This window comes from Oscarella lobularis, chromosome 13, assembly GCF_947507565.1.
Source record: "Oscarella lobularis chromosome 13, ooOscLobu1.1, whole genome shotgun sequence".
NCBI lineage: Eukaryota > Metazoa > Porifera > Homoscleromorpha > Homosclerophorida > Oscarellidae > Oscarella > Oscarella lobularis.
In genome coordinates this window covers 2,211,470-2,233,675 of record NC_089187.1, presented here as the reverse complement: position 1 = coordinate 2,233,675, position 22,206 = coordinate 2,211,470, and the positions used below count along the sequence as shown (strand labels likewise).

Here is a 22,206-nt window from a genome sequence, read left to right as displayed (position 1 = left end):
GGCTATCCGGGTTTCATACCGTCCCGTAGTCTAGCGATCGATGGAAATGTATCAGACTTTTAGTCACTACCGCGATCGATCTTCGATCGATATCGATCGGGACACCGATCGATAGAGATTGATCGAACTACCGATCGATTGAAGATCGATTTCGATCGATCGGACTAACGATCGATCGAAGATCGAGGGACACCGATCGATGGAGATCGATCGGACTACCGATCGATCGAAGATCGATACGAATCCCCGTAGAAGTCGAGCTTCGGTGGTGAGAGGCGGGCGCAACGTAATCAAATTTGAGATCAAAGGGACAGGCCTACATGAGAAGCGTGCCCAGACCCTCTCTCGCGCCCGGCACGCCCACCCTAAAGCACGCGAGAGAGGGTCTGGGACTCCGAGGCTAGCTGGCCACATGACACCATCCATTTATATCTACGGCACTACGTCACGTCACGTGGAACTCGTACGCCTTTGGACCATCTATTGTTTATCAGTAGAAAATTGGATTAGTAAGCTGTATGCAACAGGATAGCCTTTCTTCCTTCTTCCTTCGCCGCGATCGCGGAACTAGAGCTTGCTTATAACGTACTTCTTCAATTCCATTTTCGCAACCGACGCCAGGTGAACGGCGTCGGGACCGTCGGCAATTCGCAGCGATCGCGCGTGCGCGTAGAAAGCGGGAAGAAGGGTATCCTGGCAAACGCCCTTGGCCCCGTGGACCTGAATCGCCCGATCGATGACAGTCTCAGCCATCGAGGGGGCAACGACTTTGATCATGGCAATCTAGACGGAAAAAAGCCTGCGTTTGGAGACGGAATTGCACGCGATGCGAACTCCACTTCTCGTCTTGCTTCCTTCGTGCCGTACTTGTCGATCAGATGAGCCGCTTTTAGAGTCAGCAATCTGGCCTGATCTATAGCGATACGCGACTGGGCTATCTCGGCTTGAAGTACCCCCTGAGAAAAGCGTCCCTGATGAGACGAAAGAGATATAATCGACGTGCACATGACTCACTTGCATTGCTAGAGGCTTTCCGAAGGCGACGCGACTGACAGCTCTCTCGCAGGTCAATTCTAGCGCTCTTTCGGCCATGCCGATCAATCGCATGCAGTGGTGAATTCGTCCTGGACCCAGTCGTCCCTGCGCTATCTCGAAGCCGCGTCCTTCTCCTAAATGAAAATACGAGATGGGTTAATTTTCATATGAAAGTCTATGCCTACCTAGAATCATATTGCTTGCGGGAACGCGGACATTTTCAAAGTGAATTTCAAAGTGACCGTGAGGAGAATCTATACATAACTCCCATAAGATTTTTGCTGTTTATTTATTAATTTATTAAATGAAGCGCTTACCGTCGTAACCGAATACTTTCAACGGTCTGATCTTTTTAACGCCGGGTGTATCCATGGGAACGAGAATCATTGAATGACGCCGATATCTGAAAATAGATTAAGAAATATTCAGCCTGTGTGTGATCTGGTCACTTTGGCAGATCATCAGATCCCGTCTTTCCCATCACAATAGTGATCTTGCAATTGGGATCACCAGCCCCTATAGCAGATTAGTCAAATAACGGCACAAAAGCAAGCGTCATTTCGATCTCGCCTGAGCTCCACCACTTCTTTCCATTGATCACGTACATATCATTTTCGCGTACCATACTGCAACTAACATTGGTTGCATCAGAGGAAGCCACATCCGGTTCTGAGTACATATAAACGTAATCAATAGCTAGACTCTCCTATGTACTATATAGCAGACCAGTCATGCAAAAAGCCGATCGAATTTTGCCGTCCAAAAGCGGATCAAGCCACTGCCTCTGTTGCTCTTTCGTCCCATACATGTGAAGCACTTCCATATTACCAGTATCTGAAGCAAAGAGACCATAGTCCATTAGATGAAACACAGGCATATTGTATATATCGTATTGCCTGGTGCATTGCAGTTTGTCGCCGTAGGAGCCAACACGGGAGATCGGCCCATTATTTCTGCCAAGGAGGCGTACTCCAGCTGAGACAGTCCGGAAATAGCCGGCAAAAATAAATTCCACAAGCCGCGTTGACGCGCGTGCGCCTATTTGTGCATTTTTTGAGAATTTTTTCGAGGGGGCGGGATCGAACGAGGTCTCCCACTCACTTTCAGGGTTTCCACGATCGGAGGAACGATCCACGGGTCGGGACTCGACGAATGTTGTTTTAGGAAGATCTTTAGTTGGAGAGATGAAGACGCAGACTAGTGTCGAAACGCGACCGTACCTCTTCGGCCGGATAAACGTGTTCCTCCATAAATTGGACGAGTTTTTCGCGAATTTGCGACGCTCTCGGCGATAAGTCGACAGACATGACTTTTCTGCACACGTCTTAGTCAAAAGCGATGTGACACGAGTAGGTGAAGTACCGAGATACTGAGAACGAACGTCGAAGGGTCAAAAGCATATCCGGGAGCGCCAGTGTGCACGTTCTCCAGTAGAACCACGGTAGAACCATCAAAGCATAGATAGCTCTTATATCTACGATCAAAGTAGTTCACCGCAGACGGTTGTTTCACATTAAGAATCAATACCGTCCAAAAATCGCTTGATGGAATTAAAATTGGCCTTACAATGTAGCATTCCCGTATCAAAGTCCTAATGTACCGCAGTCGCATCGGACTCCTACTCTTACCCGCTGCGTCCATTAGACAGTATATTCGCTATGCTTTGGACCAGGCTGCAGCGGTAAGCCCTCGCATCCTCTACGTCGTTGCTCATCGAAGCGACGGAACCCAACGCTCCAACGACCGACACCTATTGCGTCGTCTCGCCCATTCCGTCTACGAAACGGCTAATAACGATCATCCGGGCCTCGACGTTCGGGTTGTCCTATCAGCGGCGGAGAGTCTCGTCGAAACTGACAAGGCAGTCACGTGCCAAAGCGCCGACATCCTATTGGCTAGTACCAACGCCCAAAAATTAGGCACGCGAGTAACAGGAAGAGATAAAGTAGAGACAATTAGCATAAACTTGCCCAGTGAAAAACAAGAAGAAGAAGAAGTCGACGGAGAAAAATCTCGGCTGTACGAGCACGTGGTACTCGGGGGAACGTTCGATCGTCTCCACAACGGACACAAACTGTTGCTCAGCACGGCGGCTTTGCACTGCACCAAGCGACTCGTCGTCGGCATCACCGACGGCGTTCAATTGCAAGGAAAAACGCTTGTCGAATTGATCGAACCCTATGCCACTCGCTCTCGCAATGTCATCGGTTTTGTCAACGACGTTTTCCCGGAAATCGTTTGCGAAACGGGAGCTATTTACGATCCCTTGGGAATGGCGGCGACCGACGACTCGCTCCAGTGTCTCGTCGTCAGCGAGGAAACGGCAAAGGGGGGAGCAGCCGTCAATAAAGGCCGCGATAAAAACGTCTTTATAGGCTAAATTCCAAACGAATACATCCTTAGTTTTTCTCTAGGGTTTGGGTCCTGTTGCCGTGGAGATAGCGGGTCTCGTTGGAGGAACGACTTTGAAACTTAGTTCTACTGATCTGAGAAAAGCTTCGTTGGGCTGCTTGCGTTCGGGAGAGCCCTGGCTCAAGTCGACCAAGTCGTTCTGTCCTAGTCAACGCGTCTACGTTATTGGCTTGACCGGCGGCACGGGAAGTGGAAAAACGTCGCTGGGAAAGAAATTTTCCAGCTTAGGAGTACCTGTCATTGATTGCGATCAGGTTCAATAGTCGGTGTGTTGAAAGGTCTCAGACTGATTTGTTTTCTGTTTCAAGCTGGGTCACGAGGCGTACAGCCCCGGTTCAGACTGCAATAGAAAAATCGTTGAGACCTTTGGGGAAGGTATAGTACATAGGGTAGTGGAATCCCTCTCTTTTCGTTGATTGGGTTTGAGGGCTTCCAGTGAACGTACGTAGTAGGCATACTTTATTGAGTAGGAGTTCTCTGTGACGACGGAAAGATCAATCGCAAAGTTCTAGGAGCAATTGTTTTTAGTGACAAGGTCAGTACAGATACAGAAAAAAAAGTTCTCTTACGCTGTCATCTGCTAACTAATCTGTAGAAGAATCTGGACACCCTTAATTCCATTGTATGGCCTGAAATTGTCCGGCTAGTTTCTAAAAAAGTTGAGCGTTTGACAGAAGAAGGTTTGTAACGTTTGATAATAAGGGTTCAAAACCTCCTCTATATTTCAATCCAGGCCATGACGTTTGCATTCTCGACGCGGCTGTTTTACTGGAAGCCTGCTGGGACGAATACGTCCACGAAGTGTGGGTCAGCATTGTGCCAAGAGACGAAGTATGTCATATAAGGTAGAGAGCGTTATATATATACACTTCTAGGCAATTCGTCGAATAACGGAACGAGATTCCGTTCCAATCGAGACGGCAACGCGACGACTAGACGCGCAGATGACGAACGCGGAACGAACATCCAAAGCCGACGTCATCTTCTCAACGTTGTGGTCCCACGAAGAAACGTGGACACAGGTAACGGCTACAGAGCAGAGCGCTAAGTATGACGATCCCCCCTCCCACCTCCTCAGGTTCAAAGAGCGCACAAAGGACTCAGAGAACGTTTAGAAAAATACCTAAATGTTCGCGTGTAATTTAACCAAAAAAATGCCGTTATTGCCCGAGATAGAAGTGTCATTGTCTCATTGAAAGTGACTCTTGGAAGTGTGCGGGTTTCCATAATAGGATGGAAGTGGGTAATGTAGCTGCTGCCGCTGCGCCGCCACCGCCGCCGCCGCCGGCGAAGCCGAATACGTTACCGAGGCGACGCCGTCGCCAGCAGCGTACACCTTATTTCGACTCGTCGACGACGCGTCCGAATTAAAGAGAGACGCGTAAAAGGGAAACCCGTTGTTGACGGGCGGCACGCACGGACGAAACAACGCTCCGGCCGATTGGGTCGCAATCGAAGGCAACGGTGCCGGCGGTTGGAAATAGGAAGTGAGAGGAAATGCGGGAGCAATTGGCGTATAGCGATCATCAGTTGCATAGACTGCAGTCGTCGTCGTCGTCGCCGCCGTCGCCGCCGCCGTCGCCGCCGCCGCCGCCGCTGTCGTCGGCGAACTGCGACTGCTATTGCTTTGACTCGGCGGCAGACTTCCCCCGGACGATCTTTTCGATTTTTTCGACGACGTCGATGCTTGCGTTTTCGCTTTCGGTCGTTTTCGCGACGACGGCACTGACGACGACGACGACGACGACGACGACGAGGTTGGTGACGTTTTGTCGGCGGAACCGTTGAGAAGAGACGGGACGGGGGTTCCGCTATGCGTTTGCGATTTGGGAGGCGGAGGCGGCGGCGTCGTCGTTTTGGAGGGTCGGGATTCCGCCGTCGCCGTATTGTCGCCGCCGCCGTCTTCCGTGCTTTTGTCTAGCAGCGCTTCGTCCACCGTTGCGAGGCTCGTTTCGACTTGGAGGAGATGATCGCGTCGCGCCGTCAGTTCGTCGATTTGCTGCTTCAGTTCCTCGTTTTCTTTTCGGATAGTCGAGACTGCATTCAGCATGGACGCAACTGCGGAAAACAAATCGACTATCAGATTCTGGATGAGGAGCCTATTATCTCACCGTCGCAAGTTCCTAATTCGTGCGTCAGAAAATCCGAAGCCAATTGCGCTTGACATTCCACGAATTCCTCTAACGTCCTTGGCAAACTAATGACAAAGCCAAAACTTTAGTATGGGAAGTCGCTATAGCGATAAATCTGAAGAGAAAGCGCTGTATGATTTTGAAAGAAGTAACTCTCTATCCTACATAAATCTTAACTAAGAGTGCTGTATAATAGACACCTCAAACGGACACTATATATATCCCTGTATAGTACCTATTGATCTTACTTTGGCTTGGCACTTTTCAGCACCTGCCCGTTCTTTTTCTGACTTAAAGCCACGCTGACTTTCGATCCCCTCGGTCGGCCAACGGGTCGTTTCTTAGCCCCGGATCCCCTTCCTCTCCCCCGTCCCCTCGCCGCACCAGGCAGAGGGTCCTCTTGGCTGCTGCTACCTACCGCCTCAGTTGCCACAGTGGGAGCCTCTAAAGTCCTATCCCCAGCACTGCTTTCCGCACTGCCGCAAATTGAAACGATGCTATCTTCTCCCGTTGCTGAAATCATCGATTCTGGAGTGGCACTAGGTGCATCTGCCAACAGAGTTTCATAGAGAGGAAAACGATGTCCTGGAGGTTTCTAAAGGAACGAGTCTGGGCGCCGATTTCTTGCGAATTTTCTGATCGATTTACTTTTGGATCTAGATGCTGAAAGCAGAAGCCGTGATAAACAAGCCGATTATCCCTTTGAGAATCTTCTCGGAGAAGCCCATGTTTTTGCCCGCTAAGAAATCGTCAATGAGATCATATATGAAAAAACCAATTTTTTTCTACCAAGTGACGTGGAAATAGCAGCGACACGACGGACGCGCGCACTTGATCGATGCTCCATACGTTGCCTCGGCTCTCGGACCTTTAGCGCAAATGTAGCACGTCTAAAAAATCACATAAGTATCTTCATCGACGAACTAGAATTAATTAACGATTTCTCTTGTAATTGAATTAAAAATGACAGAGAGAAATTAATTATTGATTTTTCTAACCTTGTTGTATCGGTCCTTGGGAAAACGAGACAGAACGATTGGCTCCATGTTACGATTATTTCCGAACGTAATTTCGGGTATGTAAAGAGCGCAGACAACGTGAGCCCAACCTTATGGAGAATTCTCTTTTACTGTCTTTCACCTTTCCTATCCTTATCCCTATCTCTCTATCTCGCTCTCTACTGCACTTTACCTCCCGTGTCGGTTCGTTTCAAGGCGCCGTCGCGAGAGGGACACAATTCGCATCTCTGCACCGAAAGTCCGCGCTTTCGTACGGCGAAGAGAGATCTGCTAATCCGCTTACCACGCGCGATACGCGCTCTTGCGATTCGCATTTGCGACAGAACCACGATCCCTGCGGCACTTTGGTAATGCCGTAGCACGCTGGCGCGAATGAGACGCTGAGAGCGCGCGATACCCCCGAAAGGGAACCCGGGTCGTACCTTGATGAACTGCCACGTTGCAACCGCTGCCGTCGCAGTAGACTAGCTTGTTTTCGGCCCAGCCGCGCTCGTCTAAGCAGACGCAGCAGCCGCCAGACATCTCCTTCATTTTGATACTCTCTCGCGCGCTACGGAGAACGAGAAACTGTGATGTCACCAGAGAATTACCGCAATGATGTCACTATCGCGTATAAATAGAATTCTCACGTGGAGATGATGCTGTGACCGTCAACGTGGCAGAGGCCACGACATAATTGCAGACTAGGCGCACGATATATAAAGAGGCATACATGCATAGAGGTACATTCATCAGGCAACAATTAAGTGACAGAAATGGGACTCGTTCTATCGCAGCTATTCAACGTACTCCAGAACTTCAGCTCGTCAAATCCGTCTCGCATTCTAATGCTGGGACTCGATGCCGCCGGAAAAACAACGGCACTATACAAGCTGAAGCTCAACGAAACGATTAGCACTATACCGACAATCGGTTTCAACGTGGAAACAGTGACGCCATGCAAAGGGGTCTCGTTCACCGTGTGGGACGTCGGCGGCCAGGACAAGATTCGCCCTCTCTGGAGACACTATTTTAACGGCACCGATGGACTTATTTACGTCGTTGACAGTGCCGACGCTGAACGAATGGCTGAAGCAAAAGAGGAACTCCAGTCGATACTGAAATCCCCAGATATGGACCAAGTCCCCGTTGTTGTCATGGCAAACAAGCAAGACATGCCCAACGCTCGAGATCCGAGCGAGGTTATGAACAGACTAGGACTGCGAAATTTGCCCAATCCGTGGCACGTCCAAGGAACGTGTGCCACGAATGGCGATGGGGTCGTTGAAGCCGTTCTCTGCATGTCAAAGATGGTCAAAGCGTACAAGAAGAAGCAGGGACGTCACTAATTTAAAAATATCTTATAAAAATATTTCTTATGACTATTACACTGTACCTATATATAGTCGCTTTACGTTTATAATCAATAAAGTAAACACTGTGGACGAGTTGGTCCCACCAGGCGGCAAATACTATTAAAGACTACGGTCCCGTCCGATTTGCTCAGTATTGACACACGACAAGATCGTTTTTCGTCATGAGGGGATGTCTCCTGGCTGCCATTTTGCCCACAATTGCTCTTGCAATCCTTACCCAAGAGGACAGAGACAGTCTGCTTGAAGTTTACAATAAAGCTCGAGCGGAAGTCAGTCCGCCCGCAGCAAACATGCACGCTATGGTAAGAGTACAGCTTTAGTACGTGCACTCGACTCGTTCTCCATGCAGCCTCGCATAGACATATATGGCCGTGCCACTATGGGAGACGTGAAAGGACTTGCGGTCAGGAAAAGACGATAGAAATAAAAACTCGTATCATATCCCATGGCCAACTCGTTTAGCTAGGCGTCTAGAGAAAGAACGAAGTCGATGCCTATACAGGATGAGACTGACATTTGCATCTCTAAAGATAGAGCGGATACTAAAACTAGTTAGGTTTCGTTTTTCTGCGTAAAATAAGCAAATTGCTTTTACAGGTCTGGGATTCGGATCTCGAACTCGTGGCTCAAAACTGGGCAAACCGATGTCGAATCAAACACAGCCCAGGACTGCTATACGGAGAAAATCTGATGATGTTTCCGTCTGACTATGGGCCAATAAGTCGCGCAGCCGAACTATGGCGAGAAGAAGAGCTCTTCTTCACCTACGACCTTACAGATCGAGCTTGTCAGGACGGAAAATATGCGGCCACTACATCCAGGTAAACTACTGGCGACAAAAAGAAACATTATAAACGCTGAGTCATCATATCAATTGTACATGCACGCGGTAGATGATATGGGCGGACACTTCCAGGATTGGCTGCGGTGCTCAAGAGTGCAATAATGGTGGTACGATAGTCGTGTGCAACTATTCGCCACCGTAAGCCGAATGACTTGAAAGGCTCGTTTACGGCATAGTATGATATCTACTACTTGTAGAGGCAACTACCGAGATGAGTTTCCGTACCTTGTCGACTCGAGGCGCCCTAATGCGCCAAACGACGGATGGTGCACCTACTGTTCGCAAGACTGCGACAAGCTTTGTCGTAAGAATTTCTTAGTATGCGCTACCAATTTGTCTAATTAGACAATTGAACAGCGGCAAACGCTGTGTCTTATACCCACTATCCCTGCTCGCCGGACTGCGTTGATCAGCTTGAAGAAAACTTATGCCAGTACGTGATTTCAATAGGAAATCCTACTGGAGAAACAAACGGCGAAAAGTGCCACAACTCTTCGTACAGCGACTCTCTCAAAAGAGAGTGTATGAAGTTCTGCGAGTATTGTGTAAGTTCGCACAGTGAAAAAAACTCTGCCTGAGTCCAAGTTTTCCCTGGCAGATCTGCGATTCTTGACGACCTGAATGAGAAACTGCGAGTGCCGCCTTGACACTGAACTCAGTAGATAATATGCCACTTTAGTATGTGGACTGTTCTGTCGGTTTGATTCTTCGTTTTGTCTGTTTTTCAGTGTGTCTGGTTGAACAAGAGCATTAAGAATTTTCTTTTCATTGCGTCGGTTTCCCCAAAAGAGGCCCTTTTCCCCGATTACCTCACAAGATTCCTTACAGAGCCTTCGATGCTTTTCCAAGGCCATTCTCTTACAGAAAGAGTAAAAACTACGGCTGTAATCCTATCGAATCCTCAAGGAAGATGGTCAAGGCGTACAAGAAGAAGCAGGGACGTCACTAATTTAAAATATTTGTTATAAAAAATATTTCTTATGACTACTACACTGTATAGCCGCTTTATGTTTATAATCAACAAAGTAAACACTGTGACGAGTTGGCCACACCAGGCTGCAAATATCAAAGCCTACGGTAACTATCCCGTCCAATTTGCTCAGTATTGACACACGACAAGATCGTCTTCATTTTCGTCATGAGGGGATGTCTCCTGGTTTCCATTTTGCCCACAATCGCTCTTGCTCTCCTTACCCAAGAAGACAGAGACAGTCTGCTTGAAGCTCACAATAAAGCTCGAGCCGAAGTCAGTCCGCCCGCAGCAAACATGCATGCTATGGTAAGATTACTACAGCTTTAGTGCACTCGACTCGATCGCTACACACTGCGACGAGTTTTCTAGCCTCGTATATGGCCGTGCCACTTTTCCTTATCTGAGTCCCCTGCCGTGTTTATGTTTATACTGTCTGTAATGGGAGACATGAAAGGACTTGCGGTCAGGAAAAGACGGTAGTACTAAAACCGTGCCATCCCATGGTCAACTCGTAGATGAAAATTTCATTCTCGCGGCTATTAGCTGTAGGTGTCTGAGAAGGACGAGGTTGATGCCTAAAGGGTGAGACTGACATTTGCATCTCCGCAAATAGAGCGGTAGTCAGGCTTCGTTTTTCTTCTGCGAAAAATAAGCAAATTGCTTTTACAGGTCTGGGATTCGAATCTCGAACTCGTAGCTCAAAACTGGGCAAACCAATGCCTATTCGAACACAGCCCAGGTTCATACGGAGAAAATCTGGCTCAGTTTACGTCCGGCCACTGGCCAGTAAGTCTCGCAGCCGAACTATGGCTAGAAGAAGAGCCCTTCTACACCTACGACGGTACACATCAAGCTTGTCAGAGCGGAAAAGTATGTGGCCACTACACCCAGGTAAGCTGGCGCCAAAAAAAACATTATAAACGCCGAGTCATCATATCAATTGTACACGGTAGATGATTTGGGCGGACAGTTCCAGGCTGGGCTGCGGTGCTAAAGAGTGCAATGGGCATACGATAGTTGTGTGCAACTATTCGCCTTCGTAAGCCTAACGACTTGGAAGGCTAATTTACTTCATAGTGTGATACTACTTCTAGAGGCAACTACATAGGCCAGTTTCCGTACATCGTTGACTCGAGGAGCCCTAATGCGCCAAACAACGGATGGTGCACCTACTGTTCGCAAGACTGCGACAAGCTTTGTCGTAAGAATTTCTTAGTGTGCGCTACCAATTTGGTTAATTAAACAATTCAACAGCGGCTGATGCTGTGTCTTATATCCACTATCCCTGCTCGCCGGACTGCGTTGATCAGCAAGAAGAATCGTTTTGCCAGTACGTGATTTCAATAGGAAGTCCCGCTGGAGAAACAAACGGCGAAAAGTGCCACAACTCTGTGTACAGCGGCTTTCTCAAAAAAGTGTGTATGAAGTTCTGCGAGTATTGCGTAAGTTCGTCCAGTGAACAAAACTCTGCCTGAGTCTAAGTTTTCCCTGGCAGATCTGCGATTCTTGACGACCTGAATGAGAAACTGCGAGTGCCGCCCTGACACTGAACTCAGTAGATAATATGCCACTTTAGTATGTGGACTGTTCTGTCGGTTTGATTCTTCGTTTTGTCTGCTTTCAGTGTGTCTGGTTGAACAAGAACATTAAGAAATTTCTTTTCATTGCGTCGGTTTCCCAAAAAGAGGCCTTTTCCCCGATTACCTCACAGGATTCCTTACAGAGCCTTCGACGCTTTTCCAAGGCCATTCTCTTACAGAAAGAGTAAAAACTACGGCTGTAATCCCATCGAATCCTCAAGGAAAACATAGCAAAATTAAAATTCAGCAAAAACAAACGCGATCGTCAACTGAGTCAGGTTATTTCAGAGGTGTCGCTTCCCTCCAGCCAGCCAAAAGCATTTTCTTCAGTTCTTCCTTCGTGCTAGCCATGGTTGGCTTGTTAGCAAGATTTTCGTTTTCGTCATTGAAATGAACAGTTGGAGACGTGTGGTCATACAGCTCCTCGCCCCAAACGCCGTCCCAATGAGGCACCGCCAGCGTGTCATTGAAACCCACCCATAGAGTGTAACGATACTACGAAACAAATACAAAATATGCACAACGCAATCTTACAGTACCTCCTTAGTTCGCATCGTGTATCCCATCACTTGCTTTGGATCTGCCTTAGATCCATTCCGGGTGAACGTATGCCCAGGAATGTGAGTCAGTCCACACAGAGGTCTGGGATATTGAGAAAACGCAGCCTAAACGCACTTGAACACTTGTCCCAGTAATCTAACACATCGAAATTACTTTCTTAAAGGGCATGCTGGGGTTTTTCAATAACGGAGCAATGCTGGTGCCTTCAACGCATGCAAGCTAGAGGCAAGACTTGGCAAGTTACTCCTGCTTTAGTTGCAACTAACCGGCTGTTTAGTCGTTGGGCACAGATCAACTTTTGGCAGTCCGGTGATGTCAACAAGAGTTGGAAATACGTCAATCAATTCAACGAGCGCATCCGATCGCATTCCCATATCGGTCACGCCAGGAACATGCAGCAGAAATGGCACACGAGTAGCATCTTCAAAGTTCTGCAAAGAAATAGAAACAGTGCTGTGAGAATAATGATGACAGGAGGCGTGTTTACAGTGAACTTTGCCCATTCGCCGAGCTCTCCCTTCAAGGAAACTCTCTCAGAAAACGTTAACACTTTCAAGCGTTTTTCCTTACCAAGTGCCAGCCGTGGTCTCCCCACAGAACAACGATTGTATCATTGGCAAAACCCTGCGCTTCCAATTCGGCAAGCACTTTGCCTACTTGATAATCGCTGTACGTCATACTCGCATAATAGCCGCGACGAGCTTCGCGCGTTGCCTCGTCCGGAAGAGCGCACTCGGGCGAAAGCATCTGGGTTGTATTGGACGGCGTGCAATTTTTCCCCTCGAAATAAATAGCCAAGTTATCGAACTCGCGAATGATATTCCAAGTGGCCCACGCAATGTCTGGCATTCCAACTGGATGCCGAGGATTTTCCGGTAACGCAATTTTTGATGCGTCCGGATACATGTCAAAGTATTTCTTGGGAGCAAATTGAGGAATATGCTAGAGAAGCAGAAACATGATACAGGTAGAGCATGATCATATATATATGTGTGTTTACGGGCTTGTGAAATCCAACGGCTAAGAAGAACGGTCGTTGATCGCCCTTTGTGCGATTGGCCTTGAGAGCTCGTAGTGTCTTGGTAGCTTGGTCACAGATCTGCCCATCTGGCAGATCGTTGTCCTCAAACCCATCAAAGCCCCACCAAAGACCTGGAATAAAAGTTCATTCAGGTTTCCTTTAGGCTTTGTAGTAAGTTTACTTGTCATGTTGTTCCCTGGACCATATTGTTTCTCCGAGGGAGCTAGAAATACACGGTTGCAAACGGCTCCATGATATACAGCAAGAGCTTACCGTGATAGTAAGGCAAACCTTCTGGACTCCATGAGTACATTACATCGTCAAATCCACTGGGTCCCGCTGGATGAAACACTTTGCCCATACCGATAGAAATATACTAAAACAATCAGCTTGAGCTATGTACAGGTAACAAAAATAAATCTCATTTTAGTACACACCCCATTCTCCTTGAAATATTGAGGTATTGTTGTTGCATTAGTAACTTTTCTCCAGTATTCATCTGGACTAATAAGCCAAACGTGATTGGTATCAGGTCGGCGACCAGTGAGCAGAGAAGCCCTAATGAAACTGGCTTAGAGTAGCAGAAGGGTTTGGAGCCAATATTAACCTTGAGGGTGAACACAGAGCCACTTGGCAGTAAGCACGCTCAAAGAGCAATGACTTTGCCGCAAGTTGGTCGATGTGCGGCGATATAGCTTGTGCTGAGCCGTAGCATCCCAGCTCCGGACGCAAATCTGAGTATACAGTCAGTGGACTATACATACTGGATGCAATATTCAGATGACCGTCTATAGCAAAGAAAAGGACGTTTTTGCGTTCAGCTGCTGCCCAGCAACCGAAAACGACGACCAAAACTAAAGCAAAGCTGGTGAGTGCAGCCATGGTGCTTTTCACGTGATCTCACGTGATGCATTATTATTGTACATGTACATATATACATATATAGCATTTCTTCGCTTGGCAGAAAAAAAGCAAAAATCTGAACACAACTCTGCAGGCTAAGGATTTGCATCTTCGCTCCTGCCTTCAAGTTCTTTTCATTGACGTAGATTTTCATCATTGATGGCGCAGTTTCTTCTTCTGCCAGCTCCATCAGGTTTTGACAACGAATTCGCGCCTGTGTGACTTTTGTCATTGGAAATAAATAGTACGAGGAGAGCGTTGCCGGATTGATGCTCATTATGTAGGTGCTTGCCCCTATAGAGAAAAATCCCTAGGAAAGGAGGGAGGACTCGAGAGAAATAAGAATCAGAGAATAAGAATGGAGAGAATGGATGCTGTCAATTTGAAATTGAAATTGAAGATAAAAAAGGCTAACTGGCGAATTTTAGGAGTTGACTGGTGACGTGCGCAGTGACAAAACCTGCACGTGAACGCAATGAAAAGGATGATGAAAAATGATAAGGTGACTGACACACAGCAGAATGGCGGAATGCACAGAACTGGAAGTGTGAAATGTGCAGAGTTCCCCCCCACCCTCTTCCCCTTCTTTATTTCCCCTCCCTCTTTCCCCTCCTTTATTTTCCCAACCCTGCATGCAAAAATACGCAGCTTCTAATTGCATGCATCTTCCATCTTTCTTCTCCCCCCTGTTCTGTTCTAAAAACAAAAAAATGCTTAGAAATAATTTATCACTGTGCCAAAATGATTACCTCCTCCTTTGTTGTCCACTTGTTTACTAATCCAAGCTCGACTTCTCCTAGGCCTTCTGCTTTTCCCCGTCTTCGGTTTCTAAAACCAAAAATACAACAAAGATACATCAACGTGCTAAAATACATACCTCTTCCTTCAATAAGTCGCAGGAAGAAAAATCCATTGGCTTTAGCAGTTTTCAGTCTTTATCTAAAAATGTAATTTTGTGGCAAACCATTACGTGAATTGAAGTACAAGTGCTTACGGGATTGACAATGAGTCCATTGAGCCAAAGATGCTCCAAATAACAGAAAACAGGCCCCTCTCGCTCACTTCTTCCTCTAAAACAACAAGTCCATACAAGCAGATAAATTGACTGGCAACTAAATACCTTCTCTTCACTGCTCCTGTAATTGCAGTGGCTACTTTATTCTATAACTGATAGCCAACTCAAGACAGCTCCTTCTCCTTTTCTTATTCTGTCTCTAAAACAAACTCATAAAGATAAAGAAAATATCACACGGCCAATTAAGTACCTCTGCCTTCCATTGTCCACTTGTTTACGAAGGCAAAGCTCCAAATAACGGACGGATCTCTTTTGTTTCTAGACCAAAGAATGCTCACAGATGTACATTTAACCAAAGTGAATACAGTACCTCCTCCTTCAGTGGTGTATCTGTCTTCTACTCCCAAGTCCTCCTCCAAGGCTTTCTTTTTTTCTATACTTTTCAGTTTCTAAAATAAAATCTTTCAAAGATACATCAACGTGCTTAATAAATAAATACCTCGTTTATCAATTAGTTGCAAAAAGAAAATTGATGCCACGACCCATTGGCTTTTGTTCCAGTCTTTATCTAAAAATGCAATTGTTTGGTAAACCATTACGTGAATTAATTAAGAGTACATGCGCATACCCTGATTGATGATGTAGCTGTCAGCTAAGCCAAAAATGCAAAAGACGGGCTCTCGCTTGCTTTTTCCTTTAAATCTAAATGTAAAACAGAAGTGCATATAAACACATACATCAACCTGACATTTACCTACCTCACTGCTCCTCTTTGGCATTGAGTGCATTTTATTCACTGCTAACCCAAGGTACTCCAACTCAAGACAGCTGGCTCTCCCTCTCCTGACTCTAAAAGGGAAACTGATAAAGAAAAAACATCACATGCTCAAACAGAATACCTCTTTGTCAGTGGGAGTTGCTATGAAAACAGCCATTTTTTCAATTCTTTATCTATACACAACAAAAATTTCAAATATTAGCCCAAATACAAATTAATCAAATAATGCAGTTACGCTAAAAGACGGATTAGCTATAAATACAAAATCAACCTAGAGTACCTCTAAATCCATTGACCTAAAATTTAATTAATTAAATCTAAATTTTAAACCAACCTAGAATACCTGCAAATCCATTGACCTATATTAATTATCCTATAGTCTAAAAATCAACCTAGATTACCTCCAAAATCCATTGACCTAAAATTCAATTAATTAAACCTAAATTCTAAATCAACCTAAAGTACCTCCAAATCCATTGACCTAGATAATTATCCTATATTCTAAAAATCAACCTAGAGTACCTCCAAAATCCATTGACCTAGATAGTTATCCTATAATCTAAATCAACCTAGATTACCTCAGAATCCACTGAAATGGTCTAACGGGGGTGGCGGCTGCCAGCTAAGCACGTTGGGGAAGGAGCTACAACCTATCTACTTTGGGAACCGCCCTACCTACTGACAGCCGCCCTAAACCCTAATGCATGGCGGTATACGGAGCCCCGCATGAACGTAATGCGTTGTCTATCGTAGTTGCAAAGTGGCATGATGCATTGGATGGTCATTACACTATGCTTTTTGTTGTCCCCGTTAGGCCCTCGCACATGCACACAATACAAGCTTCTTGCTGAGATGCCACTGCCCCACTTCAAACCCTCCCTCCCTCCCGCCCCCTAGGTCGCTGTCAGTGTACATGTTCCGTCTGGCCCGAAGAGGGAACAGTGGCAAAACGTGCAATCCGCTTGGGTGCAGTACGAGAGCTCTCCGCCCTTATGAGCGCGCCTACTCCACACGGGGCCCAAAGGGAAAAGTACGAACCTTGATCTTCTGCCTCGTCGGTAGTGTCAGGCCATCTTTGCTATGGCCGTCCTCCATCGTCGTCATCATCGTCGTAACCTACAAGGCAATAATAATTAATTAATTAATTAATTATAAATCCATGACGTCACTACCTTCCAAATGGGTGCGGTCCAGCTGTTGACAGATGTTTCTCCGTGTGGTCTCCAATCTATGACACATCATAATAAAACAATGGAGATGCGTGAAGCGTCGGCTTAGGTTACCTTCGTCCATGTCGCGCGGCGCGACGATCAGCCGGTTTGCTCGGCTTTGACGGGGGATCGCCGTCGCTTTTCTAAAAGAAAACGCGTGCTGTCAATCACGCGGGAAAAACGGAAGCCGCGCGGATTCAGTTCTTACCGGCGAGCGGAGGCGCCGCGCTGTGCGATCCCATCGAGGCGCGTCATCGCGCGCCGAGGCGCAACGATCTGAAAGAAAAAAAAATCGATCGATTGAAGGCGAAAATCGGGCGCGTGGTTGACTTACCGACGTGCCAGCCGCGCTGCGCTGTCTTCGTCGATCCAGGGCGCAATCCTTCGCGAAGGATTGCGGGGATTTCCTGCGAAAATAGGCGCGATTAGGTTCGTGAATGAAATTGGGCGCGCGCTCGTTCTCACCGGAAGACGCCGTTGTCCCCGCCGGTTCGTGAGCTAATGGCTCTGCCTCGCGGCAGAATGCCTTTCTCGGCCGCCCCGGTGTCGACGACGAGCGAAAAACGCGGCCGCGGCAGACATGCGCCTGCTTCGAAGAACGTTCGGCCGAGAGTGACTGAAACCGGCGAGTCGCACATGCACACGAACCGGGATTCCAATGACGTGTGCGACGTAAGACCCAATCACAGTCGAGAATTGTGATCACGCGCCCGCCGAACACGCAAAACTGGTTTGGGCGAGCAGTTTCCGGAAAAAAAAACGCGGGAGCCTATCGTTAGTGGCGCCTCAATCACGTGACGCGCAATGGTCGCAAGTATTAGGAAATACTGCAGTCCACTACACGCGTACCTTTATTCCTGGAAAAGTTCTTTTAGGATTTCCTTTAGGCGTTGTGAGTAATAATACATCGACGAATCCACTGGGACTGGCTGGATGAATATTCAGATGACAGTATAAGGCAGAGAAAGCAAAGATTGTAATTGTGATCAGCTTTCTGTATATATATATATACATGAGTACTGCAGGTCGCTTGACCATCTATGGTTTTAAGAACTAATAAATAATATATATTATATACATGAGAGGAAGGGGCTACTTTGTTTTAGAACAGGCGTCGCTTTGCATCACGTACCATGCAACGCCTGTTTGACCATCTATGGTTCGACAAAGCCAATGCATTATAAAAAGGCCGTTGTCACACGTCGTCCTTCATTCCTACCGCCAGCACCCCGTCCCTGATGTTTACAAGTTCGTGTACGCTGTCTGATTCGTCGAAGAACGCTGATCGTCATGAGGAGATTCCTGATTGCCTTTTTGCCCACAGTCGCTCTTGCGATCATTACACAACAGGATAGAGATGACCTGCTCGCACTTCACAATCAAGCTCGAGAGCAAGTCAGTCCGCCTGCTGCAAACATGCAGACTATGGTAAGAGTACCAGCAACAATCTACGTAGAACAGGCAATCGTCAAAGAATAAAAAACTCGTAGCCTGCGTGAAGGCGGGTGCAAATGTCATTCTCAAGGCGTTAGCTAGGGGTCAGTGAAAGAGCAAAGAGCGCAGGTGAAGCCTAGGTGAGACTGACATTTGCATCTCCGCAAATCAATCATTAGAGTGGGCAGTGAAGTCTGTTTATTTTTTGCATGTTATAAGCAATCACCTTACAGGTCTAGGACTCGAATCTTGAGGTCGTAGCCCAAGAGTGGGCAAACAGGTGCAGGATTCAACACAGCCAGAATTCCTACGGAGAAAATCTCGCTCTGATTGCCACCACTTCGCCAGTACGACGCGCAGCCGAACTGTGGCGAAATGAAGAGTTTTACTACACCTACGATGGCACAACTCAAGCCTGTGAAAGCGGACAACCATGTGGCCACTACACCCAGGTAAGTCAACAAAAAGAAACCTGAAAACAACATCATATCAATGCTACGGTAGATGATCTGGGCGCACACTTCTAGCATGGGTTGCGGAGCAGCCGAGTGCGACGGAAATGTGATAGTTGTGTGCAACTATTCGCCTCCGTGAGTCTATAAAAAAAGTAGCTTCAGTTTAATTAATTCATATTACTTTCCAGAGGCAACGTCATAGGCCAGTTTCCGTACATTGTCCTATGCTCGCCAGACTGCGTAAACTTACGGGACGAAGCGTTCTGTGAATACGTGATTTCGCACGAGGTTGGAGACACAATCAACGAGAAGTGCCGCAACTCTCAGTACCATCAATTTCTCAAAGGCGTGTGTTACAAGTCCTGCGAGTATTGCGTAAGTTCGTCGAGCGAAAACTCTGCCTGACTCCAACGTCTCCCTGGCAGGTCTGCTGAACCGAATGAGAAATTGCGACTGCTGCATACTGGGAACTCAGTAGATACTACGCGGTACGCCACTTTAGTACGTGGACTGTTCATGTTTCGTCGCGTCAAAACGTCTGAGTCTGCTTGTGCAAAATCGGTGTGAACGCCACTACGACTCATCATATACATAAACGGGTGTAGAACCGCGAAGAGGCTTGCATTCAAACAGCGTTGGCAAAAAACGGGAGCCGCGACTACTTGCGATTATGAAAATTGGCCGAAATAAAAGATTCAGCTCTCACTACATTCGTCGTAGCAATCACAAACCTAATCTTCATCCGCGAGCCCAAGAACCTCAAAGCGGACACCTCCGAGTAGGTGCATCCACCGACAAAAAACACGAGAACAGTTTTAAGCCCGCCGCCGCCTCCAGCGGCAGCCCCCTCGCGCGCAGTTCGAGCCGAAACCCCGCCGGGCATATACCGGGTCACCTCCTCCAAGCCGAGCCATCCCAAATGCCGCAGCACCGACTCGACAACGCGACAACTTATCGGCGTGTACGCGCCACTAAAAACGTATCCCATATCAGTCGGCTCGTTCAAGTCGTACTGATCGCTCAATCGCGGCACGAGCTGGAGTTTTCGTTTCAGAGCACTATACGCTTTCGTAGCGCCGCTGCTTCCCTCGAGAAGCAACCCGGCTCGTTTCAGATTATAAAAAGTCAACATGTGCTCGTAGCCGTGACTATGGAGAAAGAGCCGTCGAAACGAATCGACGACTTTCGATTTTAGCCCGCCCACCGTTTGCGAATAGAGACACAGAAGCCGAAGCTCGGTAACCGCACTAACCTGCCGCTGAATCATCTCCTCGATATAGTCGACGCATCGGCGCTCGTCGGCGTTCTCCACGAGCGCGTGTTCGGTGGCGAGAACGCGTTCAAAGTTCTCGTCGCTCTTGCGCTTGCCGATGGCCTCGCATGCGCCGATGTGGAGCGCGAGGGCGCGATGCTGTTGCTTCAGACCGCCGAGTTCCTTGACGAACGAGCGCATGTCGTCGACCGACGAGGCGCCCTTGCCGCGTTTGTACGACGAGTCGAGCTCGCGTACGCGTCGACCGAGATGCGCCGAGACGCTGCTGAAGTGCCGATCGCGAATTTCGGCGAAAATCGGATCCGACGTCGCGTTCATCTGCAACGTCACCGTACCCGTTTTACCGGTTATCGCCTGATCGGAAAAATCGACGAATCCGCTCTCGACGCGGAAAACGTCGTCGACGACGCCCTGGTAGACGACTTGGGAGCAAAGAGGCGTGACCAAATCGCACTTCCGATCGACGAGAATGACGGTGTCGAACGATTTTCCGGTACTGTCGAAAAATTTCATGCCCGACGTCATGACGTCAACCATTCGATCGATTTTCTTCGACATTTCGCCGACGGCGTAGAACGTCGATATGGGACCGAAAAGCTGCTGGATTTTCGTGAGGCTAAAGGCGACGTCGTGAAGCCACGTTTGGTCTCGATCGACGAAAACGCGACGGTAAAACGACTTGAGTTCGAGCGAGAGCAAATCGTCGTCGATCGGAATCAAATCTAAGTGCCATTCGGTCGTTTGGATGCGACCGTAGAGGCCTTCTTCTTCGAGATACGTTTCGCAGGCTGCTGTCTTCCGGGGTACGAAGGCGACGAGAGTTTTCCAACTGGGATCGTTGTTCTTTTTGATGTGAGCGGCGAGCGTTCGGCAGCGATCGATTTCGGATCGGGCTAGGTAGATTCGGCTGTTTGTTGCTTGCGCTGGGCTCGTTCCTTCGAGTTTGTACATCTTTTCGACGCCCTGTTCGCGTATGAACGCCGCGCCTGCGACGTGATTGAGCGGTTTCATGAGTTCCGGGTCGATGAAGAGATCCTTCGGGCCGGGAATCTTCTTCAGGACGTCGACGAAGTCGTGTCGCGCTTCCATGCGAAGCCGACCGACGTCGAACGCAGACATGATGGTACGCGTACGGGCAGTCGCAGATGTCACGCGACCAAAACAAATAGATAATCAACTTGAGCACGCGCTTTCTCATTCGCGATCTTCTCTCTTGACTGCTACGTTCGTTTCTTCAAGTCGCATCCGTATCCAATGGCCACTGCAGAAACTCCTGCTGCAGACGCGCCCGCAGAGTCCCCCAACGACTTCGACATACTGTCGTGGTTTGACAAGACGGTGGATAGCTCGGCGGGCACGATCGTCGTTTACTATCGCGGGTTTTGGTGACCCTATTGCAAAGTAAGGCAATTAGATGAGTCATTCTGCATGACTCATCCTCGGTAGGCGTTTTGGAAATGTAATTAATATCTTTCGCATCCGATCAGCGTTACCTCAAAGATCTGAACGCTCTTTTCGACGACATGAAAGCCGCGGACGTTTCGATCTACGGGGTAACGGCGCAATCGCAAAAGGAGGCGGATAAAGCCGAGAAGGAATGGGGCTTGAAATTCAAATTGTACGGTGATCCGGAAAATCGATTGCAAGCGTTTCTGAAGGAGAAGGGTTGGGTTGATTTGGAATTGACGGCAAAGAAGAGCTACCCTCACAAAATGGCTCAGCCCGGTTAGGAAAAATATATATTGTATTGGCATATGTATGTTAAAAGTTTTGATCGCAGGCTTGATTGCTCTCAGTAAGAACAGAGATGTTCTCTTTTCCTGGGCAATACGTTCTGGATTGGTTGGTTTAGCTTGTCTGGGCTTTCTGCGTTAGTGATAGTGTCTTTTAGACAAATCTTTATGGTGCAACTGGGAGACCGAATCCCAAGGACGTGTGGGAGATAATCAAGGCGAAATTGAGTGGGAGCACGGAAAAGATGAAAGAGCCTTCGTATTATGGCTTATTCAAATTGTAAATGCGCCGCCGAGAACACTGGTACACTCTGGTACTTGTGGTGTGTTGCACTGTGGTGAAAATGCAGAGAAACTACGATGATTCGTGATTAATGATAAGGCGTGGGTCAAATCATTCTTTGTGACGCCTATGTCTTTGATGAATAAATACGCACGATGTGGTTTCATGCATTGACGGGTCTACTCTCTA

The 22,206-nt window shown here is 47.7% G+C and overlaps 10 protein-coding genes and 1 long non-coding RNA gene across 14 annotated transcripts; 5 read left to right on the top strand and 6 right to left on the bottom strand.

Annotated features, from left to right (window-relative positions):
- Nucleotides 1-464: 464 nt before the first annotated feature.
- On the bottom strand, nt 465-2,788 carry LOC136194403 (probable acyl-CoA dehydrogenase FadE2). 2 transcript variants are annotated; one of them, XM_065983501.1, is made up of 13 exons: nt 2,563-2,788; nt 2,398-2,509; nt 2,256-2,349; nt 2,137-2,205; nt 1,932-2,073; nt 1,762-1,869; nt 1,606-1,704; nt 1,485-1,551; nt 1,353-1,438; nt 1,221-1,289; nt 1,015-1,169; nt 840-956; nt 465-783 (listed from the first exon to the last, which is right to left on the bottom strand). In XM_065983501.1, exons 1-13 carry the CDS (start codon nt 2,609-2,611, stop codon nt 568-570), a joined length of 1,383 nt encoding a protein of 460 aa, XP_065839573.1. In that variant the 5' UTR covers nt 2,612-2,788; the 3' UTR covers nt 465-567. The 2 variants fall into 2 exon arrangements, with proteins under 2 accessions (XP_065839573.1, XP_065839574.1); XM_065983502.1 differs by having other exon boundaries at nt 2,602-2,787.
- LOC136194402 (bifunctional coenzyme A synthase-like) lies at nt 2,606-5,826 on the top strand. Of its 2 annotated transcripts, XM_065983500.1 has the most exons (8): nt 2,608-3,400; nt 3,450-3,701; nt 3,756-3,822; nt 3,918-3,982; nt 4,043-4,127; nt 4,181-4,278; nt 4,323-4,469; nt 4,526-5,826. In XM_065983500.1, exons 1-8 carry the CDS (start codon nt 2,630-2,632, stop codon nt 4,586-4,588), a joined length of 1,548 nt encoding a protein of 515 aa, XP_065839572.1. In that variant the 5' UTR covers nt 2,608-2,629; the 3' UTR covers nt 4,589-5,826. The 2 variants fall into 2 exon arrangements, with proteins under 2 accessions (XP_065839571.1, XP_065839572.1); XM_065983499.1 differs by having other exon boundaries at nt 2,606-3,400; nt 4,323-5,826.
- Nucleotides 4,548-7,143, bottom strand: LOC136194401 (protein AF-10-like). The gene is made up of 9 exons (XM_065983498.1): nt 7,021-7,143; nt 6,882-6,961; nt 6,771-6,825; nt 6,578-6,687; nt 6,369-6,469; nt 6,228-6,318; nt 5,828-6,174; nt 5,559-5,644; nt 4,548-5,505 (listed from the first exon to the last, which is right to left on the bottom strand). Exons 1-9 carry the CDS (start codon nt 7,127-7,129, stop codon nt 4,637-4,639), a joined length of 1,848 nt encoding a protein of 615 aa, XP_065839570.1. The 5' UTR covers nt 7,130-7,143; the 3' UTR covers nt 4,548-4,636.
- Nucleotides 7,144-7,339: 196 nt separating this feature from the next.
- Nucleotides 7,340-8,025, top strand: LOC136194537 (uncharacterized). The gene has a single exon (XM_065983699.1). It carries the CDS (start codon nt 7,354-7,356, stop codon nt 7,924-7,926), a length of 573 nt encoding a protein of 190 aa, XP_065839771.1. The 5' UTR covers nt 7,340-7,353; the 3' UTR covers nt 7,927-8,025.
- A 43-nt stretch (nt 8,026-8,068) lies between these two features.
- LOC136194538 (GLIPR1-like protein 1) lies at nt 8,069-9,045 on the top strand. Of its 2 annotated transcripts, XR_010671664.1 has the most exons (4): nt 8,069-8,255; nt 8,551-8,774; nt 8,847-8,935; nt 8,995-9,045. XR_010671664.1 is itself a non-coding variant. In XM_065983700.1 (3 exons), the coding sequence occupies exons 1-3, from the start codon at nt 8,115-8,117 to the stop codon at nt 8,848-8,850; spliced, it is 369 nt and encodes a 122-aa protein (XP_065839772.1). In that variant the 5' UTR covers nt 8,069-8,114; the 3' UTR covers nt 8,851-9,031. The 2 variants fall into 2 exon arrangements, 1 of the variants encoding a protein (XP_065839772.1); XM_065983700.1 differs by having other exon boundaries at nt 8,847-9,031.
- Nucleotides 9,046-9,879: 834 nt separating this feature from the next.
- LOC136194536 (uncharacterized) lies at nt 9,880-11,428 on the top strand. The gene is made up of 6 exons (XM_065983698.1): nt 9,880-10,076; nt 10,440-10,661; nt 10,724-10,809; nt 10,865-10,971; nt 11,025-11,212; nt 11,266-11,428. The coding sequence occupies exons 1-6, from the start codon at nt 9,936-9,938 to the stop codon at nt 11,278-11,280; spliced, it is 759 nt and encodes a 252-aa protein (XP_065839770.1). The 5' UTR covers nt 9,880-9,935; the 3' UTR covers nt 11,281-11,428.
- Nucleotides 10,979-14,329, bottom strand: LOC136194535 (iduronate 2-sulfatase-like). The gene is made up of 12 exons (XM_065983697.1): nt 13,718-14,329; nt 13,540-13,666; nt 13,370-13,490; nt 13,206-13,308; nt 13,114-13,155; nt 12,912-13,063; nt 12,482-12,853; nt 12,399-12,428; nt 12,178-12,342; nt 12,065-12,130; nt 11,890-12,015; nt 10,979-11,845 (listed from the first exon to the last, which is right to left on the bottom strand). The coding sequence occupies exons 1-12, from the start codon at nt 13,812-13,814 to the stop codon at nt 11,630-11,632; spliced, it is 1,617 nt and encodes a 538-aa protein (XP_065839769.1). The 5' UTR covers nt 13,815-14,329; the 3' UTR covers nt 10,979-11,629.
- Nucleotides 14,330-14,441: 112 nt separating this feature from the next.
- Nucleotides 14,442-16,478, bottom strand: LOC136194491 (uncharacterized). Its single transcript, XR_010671652.1, has 11 exons — nt 15,750-16,478; nt 15,609-15,699; nt 15,479-15,552; nt 15,350-15,418; nt 15,221-15,299; nt 15,101-15,168; nt 14,956-15,049; nt 14,830-14,905; nt 14,713-14,774; nt 14,585-14,663; nt 14,442-14,531 (listed from the first exon to the last, which is right to left on the bottom strand). It is a non-coding gene; the product is annotated as an uncharacterized lncRNA (long non-coding RNA).
- A 44-nt stretch (nt 16,479-16,522) lies between these two features.
- Nucleotides 16,523-17,785, bottom strand: LOC136194546 (uncharacterized). The gene is made up of 7 exons (XM_065983709.1): nt 17,689-17,785; nt 17,305-17,566; nt 17,174-17,246; nt 17,048-17,115; nt 16,912-16,982; nt 16,801-16,856; nt 16,523-16,744 (listed from the first exon to the last, which is right to left on the bottom strand). The coding sequence occupies exons 2-7, from the start codon at nt 17,475-17,477 to the stop codon at nt 16,631-16,633; spliced, it is 555 nt and encodes a 184-aa protein (XP_065839781.1). The 5' UTR covers nt 17,478-17,566; nt 17,689-17,785; the 3' UTR covers nt 16,523-16,630.
- Nucleotides 17,786-19,286: 1,501 nt separating this feature from the next.
- LOC136194347 (vacuolar protein sorting-associated protein 33B-like) lies at nt 19,287-21,388 on the bottom strand. Its single transcript, XM_065983434.1, has one exon. The coding sequence runs from the start codon at nt 21,118-21,120 to the stop codon at nt 19,387-19,389; it is 1,734 nt and encodes a 577-aa protein (XP_065839506.1). The 5' UTR covers nt 21,121-21,388; the 3' UTR covers nt 19,287-19,386.
- On the top strand, nt 21,173-22,187 carry LOC136194351 (uncharacterized). The gene is made up of 4 exons (XM_065983438.1): nt 21,173-21,402; nt 21,489-21,726; nt 21,782-21,843; nt 21,893-22,187. The coding sequence occupies exons 2-4, from the start codon at nt 21,525-21,527 to the stop codon at nt 22,016-22,018; spliced, it is 390 nt and encodes a 129-aa protein (XP_065839510.1). The 5' UTR covers nt 21,173-21,402; nt 21,489-21,524; the 3' UTR covers nt 22,019-22,187.
- The last annotated feature ends 19 nt before the right edge of the window (nt 22,188-22,206 follow it).

What these genes read in the sequence shown, in the direction of transcription:
- LOC136194402 (XM_065983499.1), top strand. Translation starts at nt 2,630, where the DNA reads ATGTACCGCAGTCGCATCGGACTCCTACTCTTACCCGCTGCGTCCATT. An exon ending in CTGTCATTGATTGCGATCAG is followed by an intron (nt 3,702 to 3,755) that starts GTTCAATAGTCG and finishes TTCTGTTTCAAG; the next exon opens with CTGGGTCACGAGGCGTACAG. An exon ending in TGAGCGTTTGACAGAAGAAG is followed by an intron (nt 4,128 to 4,180) that starts GTTTGTAACGTT and finishes ATTTCAATCCAG; the next exon opens with GCCATGACGTTTGCATTCTC.
- LOC136194347 (XM_065983434.1), bottom strand. Translation starts at nt 21,120, where the DNA reads ATGTCTGCGTTCGACGTCGGTCGGCTTCGCATGGAAGCGCGACACGAC.
- LOC136194537 (XM_065983699.1), top strand. Translation starts at nt 7,354, where the DNA reads ATGGGACTCGTTCTATCGCAGCTATTCAACGTACTCCAGAACTTCAGC.
- LOC136194546 (XM_065983709.1), bottom strand. Translation starts at nt 17,477, where the DNA reads ATGTGCGACTCGCCGGTTTCAGTCACTCTCGGCCGAACGTTCTTCGAA. An exon ending in GGGGACAACGGCGTCTTCCG is followed by an intron (nt 17,247 to 17,304) that starts GTGAGAACGAGC and finishes CTATTTTCGCAG; the next exon opens with GAAATCCCCGCAATCCTTCG. An exon ending in GCCGCGCGACATGGACGAAG is followed by an intron (nt 16,857 to 16,911) that starts GTAACCTAAGCC and finishes GATGTGTCATAG; the next exon opens with ATTGGAGACCACACGGAGAA.
- LOC136194538 (XM_065983700.1), top strand. Translation starts at nt 8,115, where the DNA reads ATGAGGGGATGTCTCCTGGCTGCCATTTTGCCCACAATTGCTCTTGCA. An exon ending in CAGCAAACATGCACGCTATG is followed by an intron (nt 8,256 to 8,550) that starts GTAAGAGTACAG and finishes TTGCTTTTACAG; the next exon opens with GTCTGGGATTCGGATCTCGA.
- LOC136194403 (XM_065983501.1), bottom strand. Translation starts at nt 2,611, where the DNA reads ATGCTACATTGTAAGGCCAATTTTAATTCCATCAAGCGATTTTTGGAC. An exon ending in AAAGAAGTGGTGGAGCTCAG is followed by an intron (nt 1,552 to 1,605) that starts GCGAGATCGAAA and finishes AATCTGCTATAG; the next exon opens with GGGCTGGTGATCCCAATTGC. An exon ending in GAAAGCCTCTAGCAATGCAA is followed by an intron (nt 957 to 1,014) that starts GTGAGTCATGTG and finishes CGCTTTTCTCAG; the next exon opens with GGGGTACTTCAAGCCGAGAT.
- LOC136194401 (XM_065983498.1), bottom strand. Translation starts at nt 7,129, where the DNA reads ATGAAGGAGATGTCTGGCGGCTGCTGCGTCTGCTTAGACGAGCGCGGC. An exon ending in AAGAGCGCGTATCGCGCGTG is followed by an intron (nt 6,826 to 6,881) that starts GTAAGCGGATTA and finishes CTTTCGGTGCAG; the next exon opens with AGATGCGAATTGTGTCCCTC. An exon ending in GAAACGAACCGACACGGGAG is followed by an intron (nt 6,688 to 6,770) that starts GTAAAGTGCAGT and finishes ATTCTCCATAAG; the next exon opens with GTTGGGCTCACGTTGTCTGC.
- LOC136194535 (XM_065983697.1), bottom strand. Translation starts at nt 13,814, where the DNA reads ATGGCTGCACTCACCAGCTTTGCTTTAGTTTTGGTCGTCGTTTTCGGT. An exon ending in AGGTTTGCCTTACTATCACG is followed by an intron (nt 13,156 to 13,205) that starts GTAAGCTCTTGC and finishes GTGTATTTCTAG; the next exon opens with CTCCCTCGGAGAAACAATAT. An exon ending in GCGAATGGGCAAAGTTCACT is followed by an intron (nt 12,343 to 12,398) that starts GTAAACACGCCT and finishes ATTTCTTTGCAG; the next exon opens with AACTTTGAAGATGCTACTCG.
- LOC136194536 (XM_065983698.1), top strand. Translation starts at nt 9,936, where the DNA reads ATGAGGGGATGTCTCCTGGTTTCCATTTTGCCCACAATCGCTCTTGCT. An exon ending in CAGCAAACATGCATGCTATG is followed by an intron (nt 10,077 to 10,439) that starts GTAAGATTACTA and finishes TTGCTTTTACAG; the next exon opens with GTCTGGGATTCGAATCTCGA. An exon ending in AGACTGCGACAAGCTTTGTC is followed by an intron (nt 10,972 to 11,024) that starts GTAAGAATTTCT and finishes ACAATTCAACAG; the next exon opens with CGGCTGATGCTGTGTCTTAT.
- LOC136194351 (XM_065983438.1), top strand. Translation starts at nt 21,525, where the DNA reads ATGAAAGCCGCGGACGTTTCGATCTACGGGGTAACGGCGCAATCGCAA. An exon ending in TCACAAAATGGCTCAGCCCG is followed by an intron (nt 21,727 to 21,781) that starts GTTAGGAAAAAT and finishes TTTTGATCGCAG; the next exon opens with GCTTGATTGCTCTCAGTAAG. An exon ending in GGGCAATACGTTCTGGATTG is followed by an intron (nt 21,844 to 21,892) that starts GTTGGTTTAGCT and finishes AGTGTCTTTTAG; the next exon opens with ACAAATCTTTATGGTGCAAC.